The sequence below is a fragment of the Tachysurus vachellii genome, chromosome 19 (assembly GCF_030014155.1).
Source record: "Tachysurus vachellii isolate PV-2020 chromosome 19, HZAU_Pvac_v1, whole genome shotgun sequence".
NCBI classification, from domain to species: Eukaryota; Metazoa; Chordata; class Actinopteri; order Siluriformes; family Bagridae; genus Tachysurus; species Tachysurus vachellii.
Window position 1 is genome coordinate 14,416,756 of NC_083478.1, and position 16,993 is coordinate 14,433,748.

Sequence of the window (16,993 nt, forward strand, 5' to 3'; positions counted from 1 at the left end):
TCGCAACCCACTGTAAATCCAAAAGAAGAAGAAGAAGACGAAGAAGAAAACGAATACGAAGTAGTTGCGGTTGAAACGACAAAGTGATGATGTCGAGTCCTGCAGTGAAACAGCCTTCTAAAAATCCCACCACCAAAAGCTCCACTGGTCCCAGCGGGGGAAATGTTTCGAGTGGTCCCGCTCTTCCTTTGGCATCCCCACTCATGGGCAAAAAGAAGAAACCGTTTCTCGGAATGCCAGCGCCTCTCGGCTATGTTCCCGGTCTAGGCAGGGGGTAAGGATATTAAACACTAGTTTTACGCTGAGTTCGTGGCAAATTTGCAACTAGTAATTTCCTGCCTCCAACCAATAAACGAAACCAAACTTAAAAAATATTTTGTTTTAATTTGTTTTTCAATTTCACGTTCTCTAACATAGTGAACAAAAGACACGCTTTAATGGAGGCTTCCATGGTTTTTTTTTTTTTTCATTTCCACTTTGCATGCCGAAATGACCTCATTATATATTTTTATTACCACTTACAAGCCACCGTGATTGTATTAATTTAGGCTTAATTGACCCTAATCTAAATTAATTTATGTGGTAGCCTAGTGGTTAAGGTGTTGGGCTACCAATCGGAAGGTTGTGAATTCGATTCCTATGTCCACAAAGCTGCCACTGCTGGGCCCCTGAGCAAGGCCCTTAACCCTCAATTGCTCAGCTGTATAAAAATATACGTCGCTCTGGATAAGGGCGTCTGCTAAATGCTGTAAATGTAAATATAACTGATGTAAAGGGATGCAGTAGAACCGATGTATAATGTGGTTTGTGTATAACACTCAACACTATAAATTCAGTTCATTTTTTATTATAAAATATATAGCTGCATTTCTACTGTAAGACGTTCAGGTAATATTGCTCTTCGGCCAAGTACTACTAGATATGTACCAGAGGCGTCATTCCCATTCAAATTGAAGGTGCACCTGCCCTTTTAGATGGTTGAGCAATATAGATATTAGTAGAGTCACATGTTCCTTTATTTTTGAGCACTTTAAAATGGGTTGAAAACGTAGAATTGCCTTCTCATGATGTAATTAATTATTGCCTTAAAATTATAATCACTGTATGTTTTCATGAATATAAATGACTATTATAGTCATTCTGGATCTCTCTCTCACTCATATGTAGTATTGCACTTGTAAGTCATACATCCCAGAAGGTAGCTAATCTTATAATGTCCATTTATGAATTAAAATATACATTTATTTATTTTTGGTTATGCATTCCAGACTTTTTGTGTGTGTGAATAATAGGTTTCTTTTTTTTTTTTGAAGAAAATGTTAGTGGTGCTTCTGGGTTGCTAAACTTGTCCCCAAGTGGACAGAGGGTGCCAATACTTTTGCGGGTGAGCGGATACATGCATGTGGCCTTACCAGAATACACAACAGTTTTTCTCATTTTGCTGAAAGTTTTGATATATCATGTCCATGGTGTGTTAATTTTGAGATAACACTTATTTTGGAGGTTGCTGTGACGCCAGGTGATATCATCCGAATACATGTCACGCAGTTTTCCACTCTGCTATGAGTTTTGATGTATCACTTATCCATGATTTGGTAATTGAGATTTCACTGATTTTGAAGGCTTCCATGCATGTGACGTCAATGCAGTTCTCATTCTCCTAAGCATTTTATTTCACATGGGTATGTTAGATAGATAGATAGATAGATAGATAGATAGATAGATAGATAGATGTAGTGCTGGTAGCCTAGGAACATTATATCAATTTAAGTGAATGTAAATGTTTGAGAAATTTGATCATCTGGTATTGGGAAAATCACAAATCTATTTTATTTTTTGAATCTGCACAACTTTTTGGTGTAATTTGGGTTAATCATTATGTAATTATGCTGTTTTTAATTAATTGATGTTATGTGAATTATTTTAGAGCTCAGACTTATTAGTTCTACTCGTTTTTTTTTTTTTGCTTTAGAGTCCTGGTTCATGTTGATTAAAAATGTAAAATGATCACAGCATATTTAGAGCTATTAGTTCATACAATCAGTCTTATAGAGAATATCTTGGTAGCAACAAATTACCTTTGAGTCACATGTTCCTTTATTTTTGAGCACTTTAAAATGGGTTGGGTCCAAACACTTTTTTTTCTGATTGTGTGTTGTTTTTAGTATGTTTATCATCTTACCATTTTACCCATTCTTTTAGTAGGTGTTCAGCTTTAAAGTAGCATTATCTTCATTTACATTTACAGCATTTTGCAGACACCCTTGTCCAGAGCGATGTACAAAAGTACTTTGGAGTCTCTATCAATGAATAAATAAGTACCGTGTATGTATGTATGTATGTATGTATGTATGTATGTAATTGATTTTTTTTTTTTAATTGGGGCAGTGTCTTTTTGTGCATGCCCAACTTTTTTTTTATGGAAAGATTGGAAGATCTGCATGGAATTGCCCTGAGATTTTTGGATAATTTGGGGTGATTTCAAATGATTAAAATGGCCTTTCTATATCATTGGGGTGTTAACATTTTTCACTTGTACTCTGAATCCTTTGTTCGCTTGCTATGTTCCAGTGGCATTATACCATAGTTGTTTATACATGTTCTTTCCAAGTGCATATGTGAGTTGTGCACCCTGAATGATTGTTTTTTGGTGGCTGTACATCAATTTTACATGCTCCCATAATCAGGCGTCTCCCACTGACTATTACAGTCAATAAAAAAAAAAAAGTTAAACAAATGTTCAGTGAATTTGAATACCCTAAAAACTTTTTATGAGCTTTTTATTGTGGAAAGCTTTATAACCCAGCACTCACTTACTACTGTTAAATGTTTGGTATATTACTGTAGTAATACTTATTACTTATTTGATTTCTTCTCTAGGGCTACAGGCTTCACCACAAGATCTGATATTGGTCCTGCTCGAGATGCGAATGATCCGGTGGATGACCGGCATGCACCTCCTGGGAAGAGGACAGTGGGTGATCAAATGAAGAAGACCAGCCAGGATGACGATGATGAGGACCTGAACGACACCAACTATGATGAGGTAGCTATGTGCTTTTGCCTATTTTTGCAAATAAATGCTGCTAGATAAGCCTAGCCTTAAGTTAATTAGATGTCATAATTTTAAAATAATTTAAACTGTAATATCATGGTTCTTGTTACTGCATAGGACCACCATTTGATTTCAAACCAACCTCATAAATAGTGATTCTAGAGATTGTGTGCAGAAATGCACCAATCAGCCAACTATAAAATAATGATAGCTAATGTTTTGGAAACAAGAAAATGGACATGCATAAGAATCTGAGCTAGACATCTGGGTCAGCACATATCCAAAACCACAGTTCTTGTGGGGGTGTTTCTACAAAAAAGTAGCTTAACTTGTGAGTGGGTAATTGGCACCCAATGGTCACTGATACCTGTAGTGAAGGCTATCCTGTCTTGTCTGATCATTTATTTATTTTTTTTATATATATTTATTGTAATATGTAATATAGCTTCTGCAGATCATTAAATTGCAATATGGGGGTTGAGGTTTGAGCACAGTATATTAATTAAGTACAAAGATAATGCAAAGATATTGAAAACCTCAGTGGTATTGTGGTGCTATCTGACCATTTAAAAATATAAGCCTTTGGTGAAAGTTAAACTAATTCTAAAGAATTTATACAATAATATAATGACATTTAACTATAAATGATTCTTATGAGACTTGTGGCTATGACATTTTATAATCCTTAGTAATTCAATAAATAATCTCTAGGTTATACATGTGTTTGGAACTCAGTAAGTTACCTAAGTCCTGAAAAGTGTTGACTTTGTGTTTAGCTGTCTGTACTGAAGGAATAGTTCCAAAACTCTGTTCTACCTTGATGTGACAATTATTTACCAACATATAAATTCTATATGTTGGTAAATGTAAATTCTATATGTTGATAAATTCTGAACTAAAATGTTTTGATGTTGAACATTTTAGTTCAGTTATTGCCTGATGGATAGGTACAATTTGTGTTCTTGTATATATCCAGGATAAAAACCTTTTTTTAATGTGCTGTAGTTTAATGGGTATGCTGGAAGCCTGTTCTCAAGTGGGCCTTATGAGAAGGATGACGAAGAAGCAGATGCCATTTATGCAGCACTGGACAAGCGGATGGATGAGAGACGGAAGGAAAGAAGGTCAGAGCTTCTTTTATTTAAAGGCAGTAGACTAGAGTTAGTTAGACTTGTAAAAATTTATATTTTTTAAACATTGATTTTGTGCTTGTTATTGTGTAGGGAGTTGAGAGAAAAAGAGGAGATAGAGAAGTATCGTATGGAGAGGCCCAAGATCCAACAACAGTTCTCAGATCTGAAAGTAAATTTTGTTCTTGGTGCTTAATTTTGGACAGTTATTAAATGTATCATTCATATACTGTACATTGTGTTTTAGAAACTATCCTTTCATGAAGACAGTTATAATGTATAGATTTCTTATTCTTTGTGTGTGTAGAGGAAATTAGCTGAGGTGACAGAAGAAGAGTGGTTGAGTATTCCAGATGTGGGTGATGCCAGAAACAAGAGACAAAGAAACCCACGTTATGAGAAACTTACACCAGTGCCCGACAGCTTCTTTGCTAAACATCTACAGACAGGAGATAACCACACCACTGTTGACCCTCGGCAAGGGGTAACGTGCTTATTCTTTATTTGTTCTTTTGATACACAAAGATATTTTATTTGAATTTTTTATTCATTTATCATTTATTCAAGTAATATATATAAAAAAAAATTTGGGGGGGTTTAATCATTGGATGCATTAACTCTGGTTCACTAGGTTACATACTTAAAATGCCATGAGCCTAAAACATTGTTCAAAGTTGTTGTTTTTTTATTTTATTTATTTATTTTTTTTATAAATAATATGCACATACAGCAAACGGGTAAGTAATTGCTAGTTGTAGTGTTCCATGAATAAGTAGGTCTTCAACTGTTGTTTGTAAATAGCCATTGACTCAGCTGTTTCTGGCCTTATTGCCAGAACAGAAAATAATCTTGTATACTTCATACCTCTTACCCTGAGAGATGGTGGGACCAGTCGAGCAGTGCTGGTAGCTCGGAGGGTGCGAGATGCAGTGCGAAGAGCGATTAGGGCTTTGATGTAAGAGGGAGCTGCTTCATTTTTGGCTTTGGAGGCAAGTATCAGTGTTTCAAATCTGATGCGTGCAGCTACCGGAAGCCAGTGGAGGAATCACGGCAGTGGGGTGGTATGTGAGAATTTAGGCAGGTTGAAAAGAAGTTGTGCAACTTCAGTTTGGATCATTTGCAGAGGATGAATTGCATTCATAGGTAGTCCTGCTAGCAGTGAGTTGCAGACTTGATAAACCATATCTAGCTAAAAATATAACTGCACAAATCAAATTGAGCATACCCAAATGAGTGTCATCCATGAGGCAGTCACAATATTTATTTAGAAACAAAATGGCACATGGCCCTCGGAATTCTTCTCAAAATCTAGTTTATCTGACCAGAACCTAACCAACGTTGGATCCATATGACAAAATTCGAAACATTTCTCCCATTCTACAACATTCTAAAATTTTTCATTGGATTCATTGGTTGGGTCCATAAATTCCAACTGGTTGTGCCCAAGTCTGTGTAAGAGGCTACAAATGGGGTGATTAATTTGCTCTTAGTTGCAACCTGTGACTGTGAAGGAAGAGAAGTAATTTTTGAGAAGTGTGGGTGGCAACAGCTACCACAGGTCCAAAACAGTGCTTTGACTTCACATAAACTGGGTGTCGGAAGGACTTGGTTCAAACAAACATCATGTCAAGATGGCGTCGCAGATGGCAGCCTCGGCATGACTCTCTCTAGTACTTTCTTTCTTTTTGTTTACTTTCTGTGTGTTTGGTTACCCTACCGTGATAGCTTACACTAGAGAAGAACTGCTTAACATCGGGCAGTTCACTCCAGACAACTTTTCACCAGTTTTCACAAAGCCGGATAGTTTTTTGGAAATCTTAGTTGGAGGAGCAGCTGCGCTATATGGTACATGGAGGAGATGCCGGCGAGGGAAGCGCGCCGGTGCGCTAGTGAAGCTGCGACAGAGGGGATTTAGAACTGCGCTCCCATCGATTCACCTGGTGAACCTCCGCTTACTGCCGAACAAAATGGATGAACTGTTTCTTCTCAACTGAACAAACAAGGACTTTTCATGCTCCGCTGCTCTCTATTTTACTGAAACTTGGCTCAGTCACTCAATCCCGGACAGTGGATTACTTCTCTCGGGCTTCCACTTGCACCGCGCGGATCGCGTAACGGAGCTATCGGGAAAAATGAAAGGCAGCGGAATCTGATTCTACATTAACGAACGTTGGTGTACAGATGTCACAGTGCTGAATAAATACTGCAGCCCAAACCTGGAATCAATGTTCATTAACTGTAAAACCTTTTATTTGAGGGAGTTTACATCCCACCGCAGGCCAACGTGAGTGATGCACTGCAAAACCTGGCAAACCAAATATCTGGCTTGGAGCAAAATAATCCGGATTCTCTTTTTATTATTCTTGGACACTTTAACAGGGCAATAAATTGTCCCACAAGGGAGAAAAATACACTGTACTCATAGGACGCATATTGCTCTGTATCCAGGGCAGCCTTGGGGAACTCTGATCACTGTTTGGTCTATCATATTCCAACATACAGGCAGAAACTAAAATCTACTAAGCCTGTAGTAAAAACTGTGAAGAGATGGACCAGTGAGGCAAAGCAGGAACTACAAGACTATTTTGCCTGCACTGATTGGAATATCTTTGAGGCTGGAACTAACAGGATGAACTGACTGACACTGTGACATCGTACATCAGTTTTTGTGAAGACGTGTGTGCCAACCAAAACCTGCAAATACAGCAACAACAATCCATGGTTCACAGTCAAACTGAAAAAACTTTGACAAGCCAAGGAAGATGCCTACAGAGGGGGAGACAAAACTCTGTATAAGCAGGCCAGGAACCTACTGACAAAGGAGATCAGAATAGCCAAAAGAAGCTAAGCTGAAAAGCAGGTTTTCAGATAACAACCCTGCATCAGTGTGGAAAGGCCTGCGAGACACAAACTACAAGAGTCGGGCCCCCCCCACCTCCCACTGAAGCAAACAAAGACCTGGCTGACGACCTTAACACCTTCTACTGCAGGTTTGAGAACAACATCTTCACACCTCCCATCCAACCCAGCCCACTGACTGACATCACACCTCTGGGAACCCCATTAACAACTCCTCCCAGCACTCACGATTTGTGAAGAGGATGTGAATCGGCTCTTTCAGAGACAGAATACAAGGAAAGCATCCGGCCCAGATGGGGTCTCCCCCTCCTGTCTCAAAGCATGTGCTGATCAACTGGCTTCTATTTTCACCCATATCTTCAACAGATCTCTGGAGCTGTGTGAAGTCCCCTCCTGCTTTAAACTCTCCACAATCGTCCCGGTCCCCAAGAAACCGTCCATCACTGGACTGAATGACTACAGGCCTATCGCTCTGACATCTGTTGTCATGAAGACCTTTGAACAGCTGGTATTCCCCCATCGAAAAGACTGTCAAAAAACAGATGCTGGATCCCCTCTACAGTTTGCCTACTGTGCAAACAGGTCAGTGGACGACGCAGTCAACATTGGACTGCACTACATTCTGCAACGCCTGGACTGCCCAGGGACATACGCCCGGATTCTGTTTGTTGACTTTAGTTCGGCTTTTAATACTATAATTCCGGAAATTCTCCACTGCAAACTCCTAAGGCTCACTATACCCCCTTCCATCTGTCAGTGGATCACCAGCTTCCTGACAGACAGGAAACAACAGGTGAGACTGGGAGGTGTCACCTCTAGCATTCGGACAATCAGCACTGGCGCTCAACAGGGATGTGTCCTCTCCCTACTGCTATTCTTCCTCTACACCAGCGGTCTCCAATCTTATCCACAAAGGGCCGGTGTGGGTGCAGGTTTTCATTCCAACCAAGCAGAAACCACACCCGATTCCACCTGTTTAATCAGTTGTTCTTGGCTTTTAGTAGACTCTGGTGTGGCTTCTGCTTGGTTGGAATGAAAACCTGCACCCACACCGGTACTTTGTGGACAAGATTGGAGACCGCTGCTCTACACTAATGACTGCACTTCAAGTGATCAAACTGTTAAACTCCTGAAATTTGCAGATGATACTACGCTCATTGGTCTCATCCAAGATGGCGATGAGTCTGCATACTGACAGATGTTGATGCTGTTCTACACTGCAGTCATTGAATCTGTCCTGTGCACATCCATCACCATCTGGTTTGGTGCAGCAACAAAACAGGACAGAAACAGACTGCAACGCATGTTTAGAGAACAGCAGAAAAAAAAATTGCCGCCCCCCCCGCCTACTCTCCAGGACTTGTACGACACAAGAACCAGAAACTGGGCAGGGAAAATCACTACTGACCCTTCGCACCCTGGAAACAACCTCTTTCAGCTCCTCCCTTCTGGCAGGCGCTACAGAACGTTGCTTACTAAAACTGCCAGACACAGGAACAGTTTCTTTCCCCAGTCAATCACCCTGATCAACAACTCACCATAATTATATTCACTGCTTCTTATCATAAGTACTGCATTATCAGGACTGTCAGTCATCACATCATCTGTATGTTACACACTACTGCTGCTGTATATTGCACAATATTGTTATTTGCACTCCCACACTTTATGTACATAACTGATCGTTCATATTCTATATTCATAGTTTATATATTTTATTCGTTCTATATTCATATTTAATACTCATTCTGTCTATATTGTATCTCATCATCTGCATTGTTTTCTTGTATAGTATAGTGTTATTTATGTCTGTACCTTTGAGATTCACAAACTGCTGGAACCAAATTCCTTGTGTGTGTCAAAACACTTGGCCAATAAATCTGATTCTGATCTAGTCAAATCTTGCCCTGAAAGTTCATATTATCAAATTCTAGGTCTCTATGCTTGAGTATATCAGCCCTGTATTGTTGGTGTATAACCAAAGGATTTCTGTGGCACTGTGCGTCCTCTTGTTGGATTCGAGGCTGGGTTGGAAGCAGGAGTGATGAAATTAATGAACATAAAATAACACTGGACTGTGTCAAATAACGCAAACTGGCAGAGATTTACACACACAAAATCCCTACTGCCTGACATGCCCCTTATAAAGCTTTTCCTTTTTGTCCAAAAATTTGGACGTGTCTGTACTGTAAAATTAAGCCCATCTGTTACAAATGTGGAGAAGCAAAACAGAGCCTGTACGGACAGCCCAGTCTGGCTCAAAGAAAGAATGTGTCAAAGAGTAAAATATGCTAAAAGAGTAAGCTAGACAGAGTGTGTAAAATAGATAAATTTTTTTAAAAGATAAATCACTATAGTTTATTCAAGGAAACCATATGCACCTCTGTCAGTTGTTACACCACAATACATCAACAAATGATCTACCCTACTTAAAAAGAAAGCACGAGTCAAGAAGACAACAGAACATAACTACCAAAAATAAATAAAGAAGAGGAACCTCACAAGACAGAAAAACCAATGGACATTGAAATGGCAGAAAATACAGCTTCTTGTAGTCATATCCTAAATGCAGAAGCAAAGGGCACACATTTGTTTTACCTACCTGATAATGAGCTATATCATCCAGTGGTACTGTTGAAGAATAAATGTTATTTTTCTAGAACTATATCACTTAAAAGCTGTCTTTAATCCTACTGCCTTTTGCTTTCAGGGGACCCATCTAGTTTCAAATTTGTTAAATCCATTGCTCAACATTTAAACCTCAGATGTCTACCCTCAGATACTTCTGTAGCACAAGATGACCTGAAAAAACTGGTTGACCAGCTGCCATCCCCATAACCGCTCATAAATTTAATATTCATAGTCCTTTATGAGAAGGCAACTACACAAATTTAAGGGGGAACATTTGAAGAGTTTGGAATTTTTCCTCACATTAAATTTTTTTTTAAATTACGTTTTACAGATCGTTTTAAAATGATCTTTGGTTTTATTTGTTTAGTTATATTGGTTGAATCTTCCAATATTGTTAAAATGAGGATAAAATGCTCATATGTTTATCCGTCTAAAAAAACAAACAAAAAAAGACTTTCATGAGGTGTCCTAATTTTTTCACATGACTGTATGTAGCATGTCTTGCATTTCTAATTTATATTATGTCTTGTTTTACCCAGCAATTTGGTGGTTTGAACACACCTTTTCCTGGGGGATTAAATACACCATATCCAGGGAGCATGACCCCAGGGGCTGGAGAGCTGGACATGAGAAAGATCGGCCAGGCCAGAAACACACTTATGGACATGAGGCTCAGTCAGGTACACTGGGAGCTAGTCACGAGTTATCAATGATTTGTTAAAAATATGTCTCTCCTTTGGCTTTCTAGAAGCACAAGAAAGTGTGGTGAGGTGAGTTTTGCTAACATTAACTGTCATTGATTGTGGTGCAAATAGTGTTGATTTCAGTTCTTAAGCCTTGTTGGCTTAAGAACTGAAATCAATATCAAATATTTTTTCAGGCTATTGTATAATTTGTTCTAAATATGAGTTGCAATTAAATTAGTCAAATCCTAACCTATTTACACAATGACCCATTATTACTAGATGTTGGCTATTTGCATGATATTGTACTGTTTAAATATAAACCGAATTTATATTTACTATGTACTCAGAATTTGTAGTGTTAGTGTTGTAGTACCTATGGTCAGCACACTTGGAGAATTAATGATATTTTCAGCAAAAATGATATTGTTCCTTTAATAAGGAATAAGAAGCAATAGTTCTAGAGTCACAAAAAAACATTACCTGAAACATTTAATAGGTTTTACTTTTTAAAGGTTTATGTAGTATTAGTAGTGTCATTGAAGGAGCTCTACTAGTATTTTAATTTAGGGAGTTAAATTAATAAAGTGTAAGGATTAACTGTGGATTGTTCTTCGGTTTTGCTTAGTTTCAACTTCTTTTGCAAGGTGATTGAAAATTGAATAATCACTCACAGGATCAGTCTGCATTAATTTTAGGCAAGTGTGTAAAACGAATTAAATTGAAGTCACATATTATATGTCTCATAATAGTAATTGCAGCCAATAATAGGACAGCAAACCATATTTTAAAACATGCGAATCACAAAATAATTGTTTACATTGAAAAAGATACTGTAATTTTAGCTATCCTCATCAATATAGTTAAGTTTTCTCTGTTTGATATATTCTTCAAAAGAAAAGCAAAAAAGCCATAACTAGAGCTTCAGCTAACAATTATTCTGATGGTTGATAAATCAGTTATTTTTCAATTTAGTGGATTATTTTTAAATATTTTCCCTGTATTCTAAAAATATTTTCCAGGATTTCAATTAATACTACTAAACAGCTCTTAAATAGGCATAAGTAAATAATGGTCACTAACTGAAATACTACTGAACCAGGGTGATATGATGAACCAGGTAAACTATTGCAGCATGATACCTTTATCAAGTGTCAATATATAACAAATGAAACACCAAAGCTAAAGAATGGTGACCTGTTCTGAGCACTTTTTGCAACAATATAAATTCACTCTGACTAGCCAAGAGCATCACTGAGGTCAGCCACTGGTGATGAGGTTGGAACTCAGTGGTACAGTTGGTATTTTATTTCATACCATTGCTGTTCATTGAGATTAGCTCTGTTGTCCCCACTCTAACCAAAGCAGACCATGTTTTCATGTACTACTTCAGGTATGTGCATATGAACTGTGTCATGTCTAGCGAAGTCAAGAATCTTTTGTCATTATAACCATATATAGCTGAAACAGTACATAGTACAAAATGTTTTTTTAGGACCATGGTGATACATAGAACAACACAGAGCTAAGGAATTAAGTAAGTTAGGCCTAGCCACATAAAGTGCATCTGTGCAACCTGGTGCAGACAGTGCAAACAATACAAGACATTACACAAAAGCAGTGCAGACCAGTGTACATACTGTATATTCTATAGTACATGTTCATAAATACTGGAATGAGCACTTAATATAATAGCAGCAGTTATGAGGTTTTGTAATGAAAAACATAATTGACTAAAAAAGTGAAAAAGATAGCAAAAACAGTGTGCAAATACAGCATTTAAACAGTTTTATGAGTGGTGCTGTAGAGATGGATGTATATTGGAAGAGTGTGTATTTAGTGCAGATCAGTGCAGTCCATTCAGTTGGGGTGTGGGGGGTCATCCAGAATGCTGTTGGCTTTGCGGATGCAGCATGTGGTGTAAATGTCCATGATAAGAGAGGGAAGAGAGACCCCAATGATCTTTGACCCCAATGTTTGTTTAACTCTGGCTTGTCTGGCAGCTTAAAATAAGTTTTAATTACTTGTATCAAAGACCATTTCTTTTTACTTACTTAAGTAGATTACCTAGTATGCTTTCATTATGCACTGATTAAGCAAATAAACTTTGTTAATTCATACTAGGTATTCTACTTAAGTAAGTAGAATACCTAGTATGCTTTCATTATGCACTGATTAAGCAAATAAATTATATTTTAAGGAATTAACAAAATCTTTCATTGTACAGGTTTCTGACTCTGTGAGTGGGCAGACCGTTGTGGACCCTAAAGGCTATCTGACGGACCTCAACTCCATGATCCCAACACATGGAGGTGACATCAGGTAATTTACTTGCACTTTTTTATACAGATTATCCTTCCAATAACACATTATAAACTGTGTTTTTTAATTTCACATGAAATACATCTGGTCTAGTTAGTACATGCTTTTTTTTTTTGAAAGATATGTTCAAGTATTATTTTTGGTTGTGTAAATTAGATTTGACAGTGCTACCTTATTAATGTGTATGTGTTAAAGTGAGAAGGGGCGAGGTTCCCAAATAGCTGCTTGAATGCTGATGTCCTCTTTACTTTGAAAAGCCATGTTTTGTTGGCCACCTCTTTATCCTATTGACTTGACTCCACTGGGGCTGAGCGTCTGTGAGCACCCCTTTGCAAGTTACTGCCACCTTCTTTGTGGATGGTCTACAAGCTGCCTCACCGGGTGCGTTGTCATCTTGAGTTCACAGAGAACATCTTGGGAGCAGGTGGACAGTCAAGTAATAAAGCTGCACTGCTATTCTAATTATGGGTTTAATTAAATATTTTGAGTTGCATATAAGATGTTGCCACATCTACAGTGTTTTGTCATGTGTCGAGTTTGACTGTGTGCCTAAATTTAAATGCGAAGATAGGCAGCATTTGGTGTTTCACTGGGAGACTAAAAAAGGCACTACAAAGATCAACAGTAGTAAATTGCGTACAGTCATTTGGAATAGAGGATAAGATTGAACTGGTTTCACATACCAGTGGCCTGATTGAGCTAACTAATTCAATACCATTTCAACCGAGATCTTGGGTGAAGCACCAACCCTGTCTATTAGGTTTCCACACAGGGTTGACAGGTGTTGTAAGGAGATGAACATGGTATGAGAACGCCCTCTTAAAATAGAGATTGGATGAAATGGATTGTGATGACCTGATGAGGTGTGAAAACAAGTGTGTGTGTAATACCTTAAGCATGAGGGCATACTTTGTACCACAGGGTCAAGAGTTTTTCGACAAAACTGCATACAGATGAAAATGGCAGCTCTAATCTGTAAGACCAAGTGCTGGTGCAGAATTCAGGACTGTTTTAGGAAGCAAAATGAGTGCATCGTTTCATTTGTCATGTCAGTATCAGTACTTTTGTCATGTTACGAGCAGTCTGGTATGTATTGATGACAGTAAATGATTAGAAAGCTAAGCATACCTCGTTGTGTTGTTGGTGGTAAGACATAAACAATTGCTCTGACATGATCAGAGGAGAGGCAGCATTTGCATTGGTTTATTGCAAACAAGGACGCCTCTGCAAATTTGTTCATCTTTTTCTGACAGTTGAATTTTGTCTGCATAATTGTTAAGGATACATGTGTCTTGTAGTTGGATAGAAGACAGAGCACTATGCACTTTTATGAACACAATTTGGGAATCAAAGTTCTTGAGGGATGCACGTGCAAATGTGCCTAAATTTAAATGCGAAGACAGGCAGCATTTGGTGTTTCACTGGGACACTACTGTTGTTGACCTTTGTAGTGCCCTTTTTAAAGTGAGTGCAGTCATTTGGAATAGAGGATAAGATTGGACTGGTTTCACGTACCAGTGGCCTGATTGAACTAATTTTATGAGTTTATTCTCATTCTGAGCTGTGCCGAGTAAACATGCCTCTGTGTAAGCCTTGACGGGTTTAACATTAGAACCGTGATTAGGTGAGAGGTGTGATAGTGGACAAGCTGCTGATGAAGAGCGTTGGAGTGGCTATAATGAATTTTTGATGCATTCTGACTTTTGGCCTTTTTATTTTGCTTTGTTACTTTTAGGTTTATGTTCTTTGTCCCTCTTTTTAAACAAACCTCTTTTTTTGTCATAGTCAGTATGTGAAGGGTTCTGATTGGACAGGAATGCTTTTGTATAATCTAATGGTCAGCACAAATGAGAACTTCCAATCAGAAGAGGAAAGGGAAGAACTGAATGTATTTTCCTGGGTGCAGTTGATCAAAAACTGTGACTAATATTTGGTTCTAACTGGTTTTGAATAATAAAGACGGTGACCTAAAATAACCATTCACACATATTCTGATTTTCTGATATGCAAGTATGTGGTTTTTTCTGTGCAGTGACATTAAAAAGGCACGTCTGTTGTTGAAGTCAGTGCGGGAGACAAACCCTCATCACCCCCCTGCCTGGATTGCCTCGGCACGTTTGGAGGAGGTTACTGGTAAATTGCAGGTGGCGAGAAACCTCATCATGAAAGGAGCAGAGATGTGTCCTAAGGTCAGCTGTCAGAGCAGTTACTGTTACTCACTTGCAGTAGCCCCTCCATCCAGTAAATTAACTTGAATTTTCTGTATTTAAGAATATAAAAATGCAAACCCCATTCAGATCCATTCACCTATATTTAATGTTTTCTACTTGTGATCTGATTCCCAAAAACAGATAAAAATTATGATTGGTGCCACTGTTTATACATGGGCTGCCCAACTGTGGTAGCTGCATCAGTCAAAAAAGTATACATTTCATTGGGCAGTATTTAAAAATATAAAATAAAATAACTGTGTATTAGTTATTATAAAGGCTGTTTACAGGAATCTTGAGCTACATCTAAACATAGCCTGGTTAAAAACCTATAAGCATTGTATTTACAAATGTTTTTTTTTTGATGTGCAGAGTGAAGATGTATGGCTAGAGGCTGCACGCCTGCAGCCGGGAGACACTGCAAAGGCAGTAGTTGCCCAGGCTGTACGTCACCTCCCTCAATCTGTGCGCATCTACATTCGAGCTGCTGAGCTTGAGACAGACATCAGAGCCAAAAAACGAGTTTTGCGCAAAGGTCAGTGATTAAGTGCTTCTCGTTTAAGGAAAATTCTAGCTTTTTCTAGAATTTTGAAATATTGCATTTTTTTGTCAAATACCCACATTTTTCTGTTAAACACCTACCAAAACACTTTATTTTATCTTGCTTATTCATTTGTGAGACACCAATCAGCAATGTAACAGTTGTTTTGTGTCTCACTAAAGTTTCTTTCTATTGATTTGTTTTTTATTCACTCTCAATCTGTTGTTCCTAGTATTGTTTTAGAGCAGAACTACAAAGTTATACACTGGATATAAAATGTCTACTCAACCCTGTTAAAATAGCATGTTTTAGTAAAGTAAAATAATTAAACCAAGATAAATCCTGCCAGAGGCTTTTCCCATTTTTATGTGAAATTGCAACCTATATATTAAAGTGGAAAGCAGTAAGAATCATTTTTGGGAAAGAAATATGAAAGCTTTTTCTAACCAAAAAAACTACCCAAATCTGTCTACGGTTTGCAATAAATTCCCCACAATAAATTCCCCAATCAAATCCACAGCGAAGCAATGGCTTCACCAAAACAAGGTCAAGGGTTTGAAATGGTCCAGCCAGAGACGAGATCTAAATTCAATTGAAAATCTGAAAGGTGACCTAGGTGAGATGCCAAACCAATTTGACCGAGCTAACATGCATTTGAAGTCAAGATGTGCCAAACTGATTGAATTTAAACCCAAAAAGATGCTGTGATAAAATCTAAAGGTTTTTCCTTTTATCTTTTTTGTTTTCATTTTGTATTTTTATTGTTTTTCACTTTTTAATTATAGCTTTGTTTTGCAGTAAAGGAGGAAAAGCTATTTAATATTACTATTACACTATATAAAAACACTGCATCTTTTGGAATACATGTTTTTTAGCAAATGCTATTAGAGCAGTATGCATAAATTAATAAGTATTTAATTGCTATGGAGAAAAACACATTTTGGACTGGAGCCTGACGGGACTGTTTGAAAAATGCAGGTACACAAAGGTTCACAAATTTGCAGCAACTTGCAAATGCGGTTTCACCAATCTGAAAATTAATTTAACTATATTTACAAATGCTTAACTTAAAATGTTCGCTTTTCTTTTTAATTATTTAAATGCATAACTTTTGTTTATGCTTTGGAAATACGTTTTTGCACATTTATTTATCACACAGAATGAATTGTGCAATTGAATTCTCCTGAATCTCATTGTTCAAATCTTTTTATGTAATTTGTTTAACAGTCTTTGACAGTATTGTCAACAAGTTAATATGCTTGTTTTATAAATTTTTACTAATAGGGTGGCAGATTATACACAAACTGATGTTGATTTTATTTGTTTTTTATGAGCATTTAGCAGTCAAGTGTTGACACTATTAAAAAGTATTTTTTTTTGACAACTTATATCTTAACAGGCTCCCCGTGACCCGAGGTAGTTCGGATAAGCGGTAGAAGATGAATGAATGAATGAACTTATATCTTAAGAACTGTTTCTCAGTAACATCAAGTGCATTTTTTTCATTAGCTTCAAGAGGAAAAAAATAGAGGGGAGAAGAGGGGATAATTTTTTAAAGGATA

General features: G+C 37.6%; 1 protein-coding gene across 1 annotated transcript in view; it reads left to right on the forward strand.

Moving 5' to 3' along the window:
* Positions 1 to 28: 28 nt before the first annotated feature.
* Positions 29 to 16,993, forward strand: part of prpf6 (PRP6 pre-mRNA processing factor 6 homolog (S. cerevisiae)) — a 30,561-nt gene continuing 13,596 nt past the window's right edge. Inside the window, exons 1-9 of the mRNA XM_060893654.1 lie at positions 29 to 274; positions 2,881 to 3,046; positions 4,061 to 4,179; positions 4,279 to 4,357; positions 4,493 to 4,669; positions 10,215 to 10,355; positions 12,586 to 12,680; positions 14,713 to 14,869; positions 15,263 to 15,425. Of these exons, the coding sequence (XP_060749637.1) occupies positions 87 to 274; positions 2,881 to 3,046; positions 4,061 to 4,179; positions 4,279 to 4,357; positions 4,493 to 4,669; positions 10,215 to 10,355; positions 12,586 to 12,680; positions 14,713 to 14,869; positions 15,263 to 15,425 (1,285 nt within the window). The 5' untranslated portion in view covers positions 29 to 86. The remainder of the gene's footprint in view (positions 275 to 2,880; positions 3,047 to 4,060; positions 4,180 to 4,278; positions 4,358 to 4,492; positions 4,670 to 10,214; positions 10,356 to 12,585; positions 12,681 to 14,712; positions 14,870 to 15,262; positions 15,426 to 16,993) is intronic.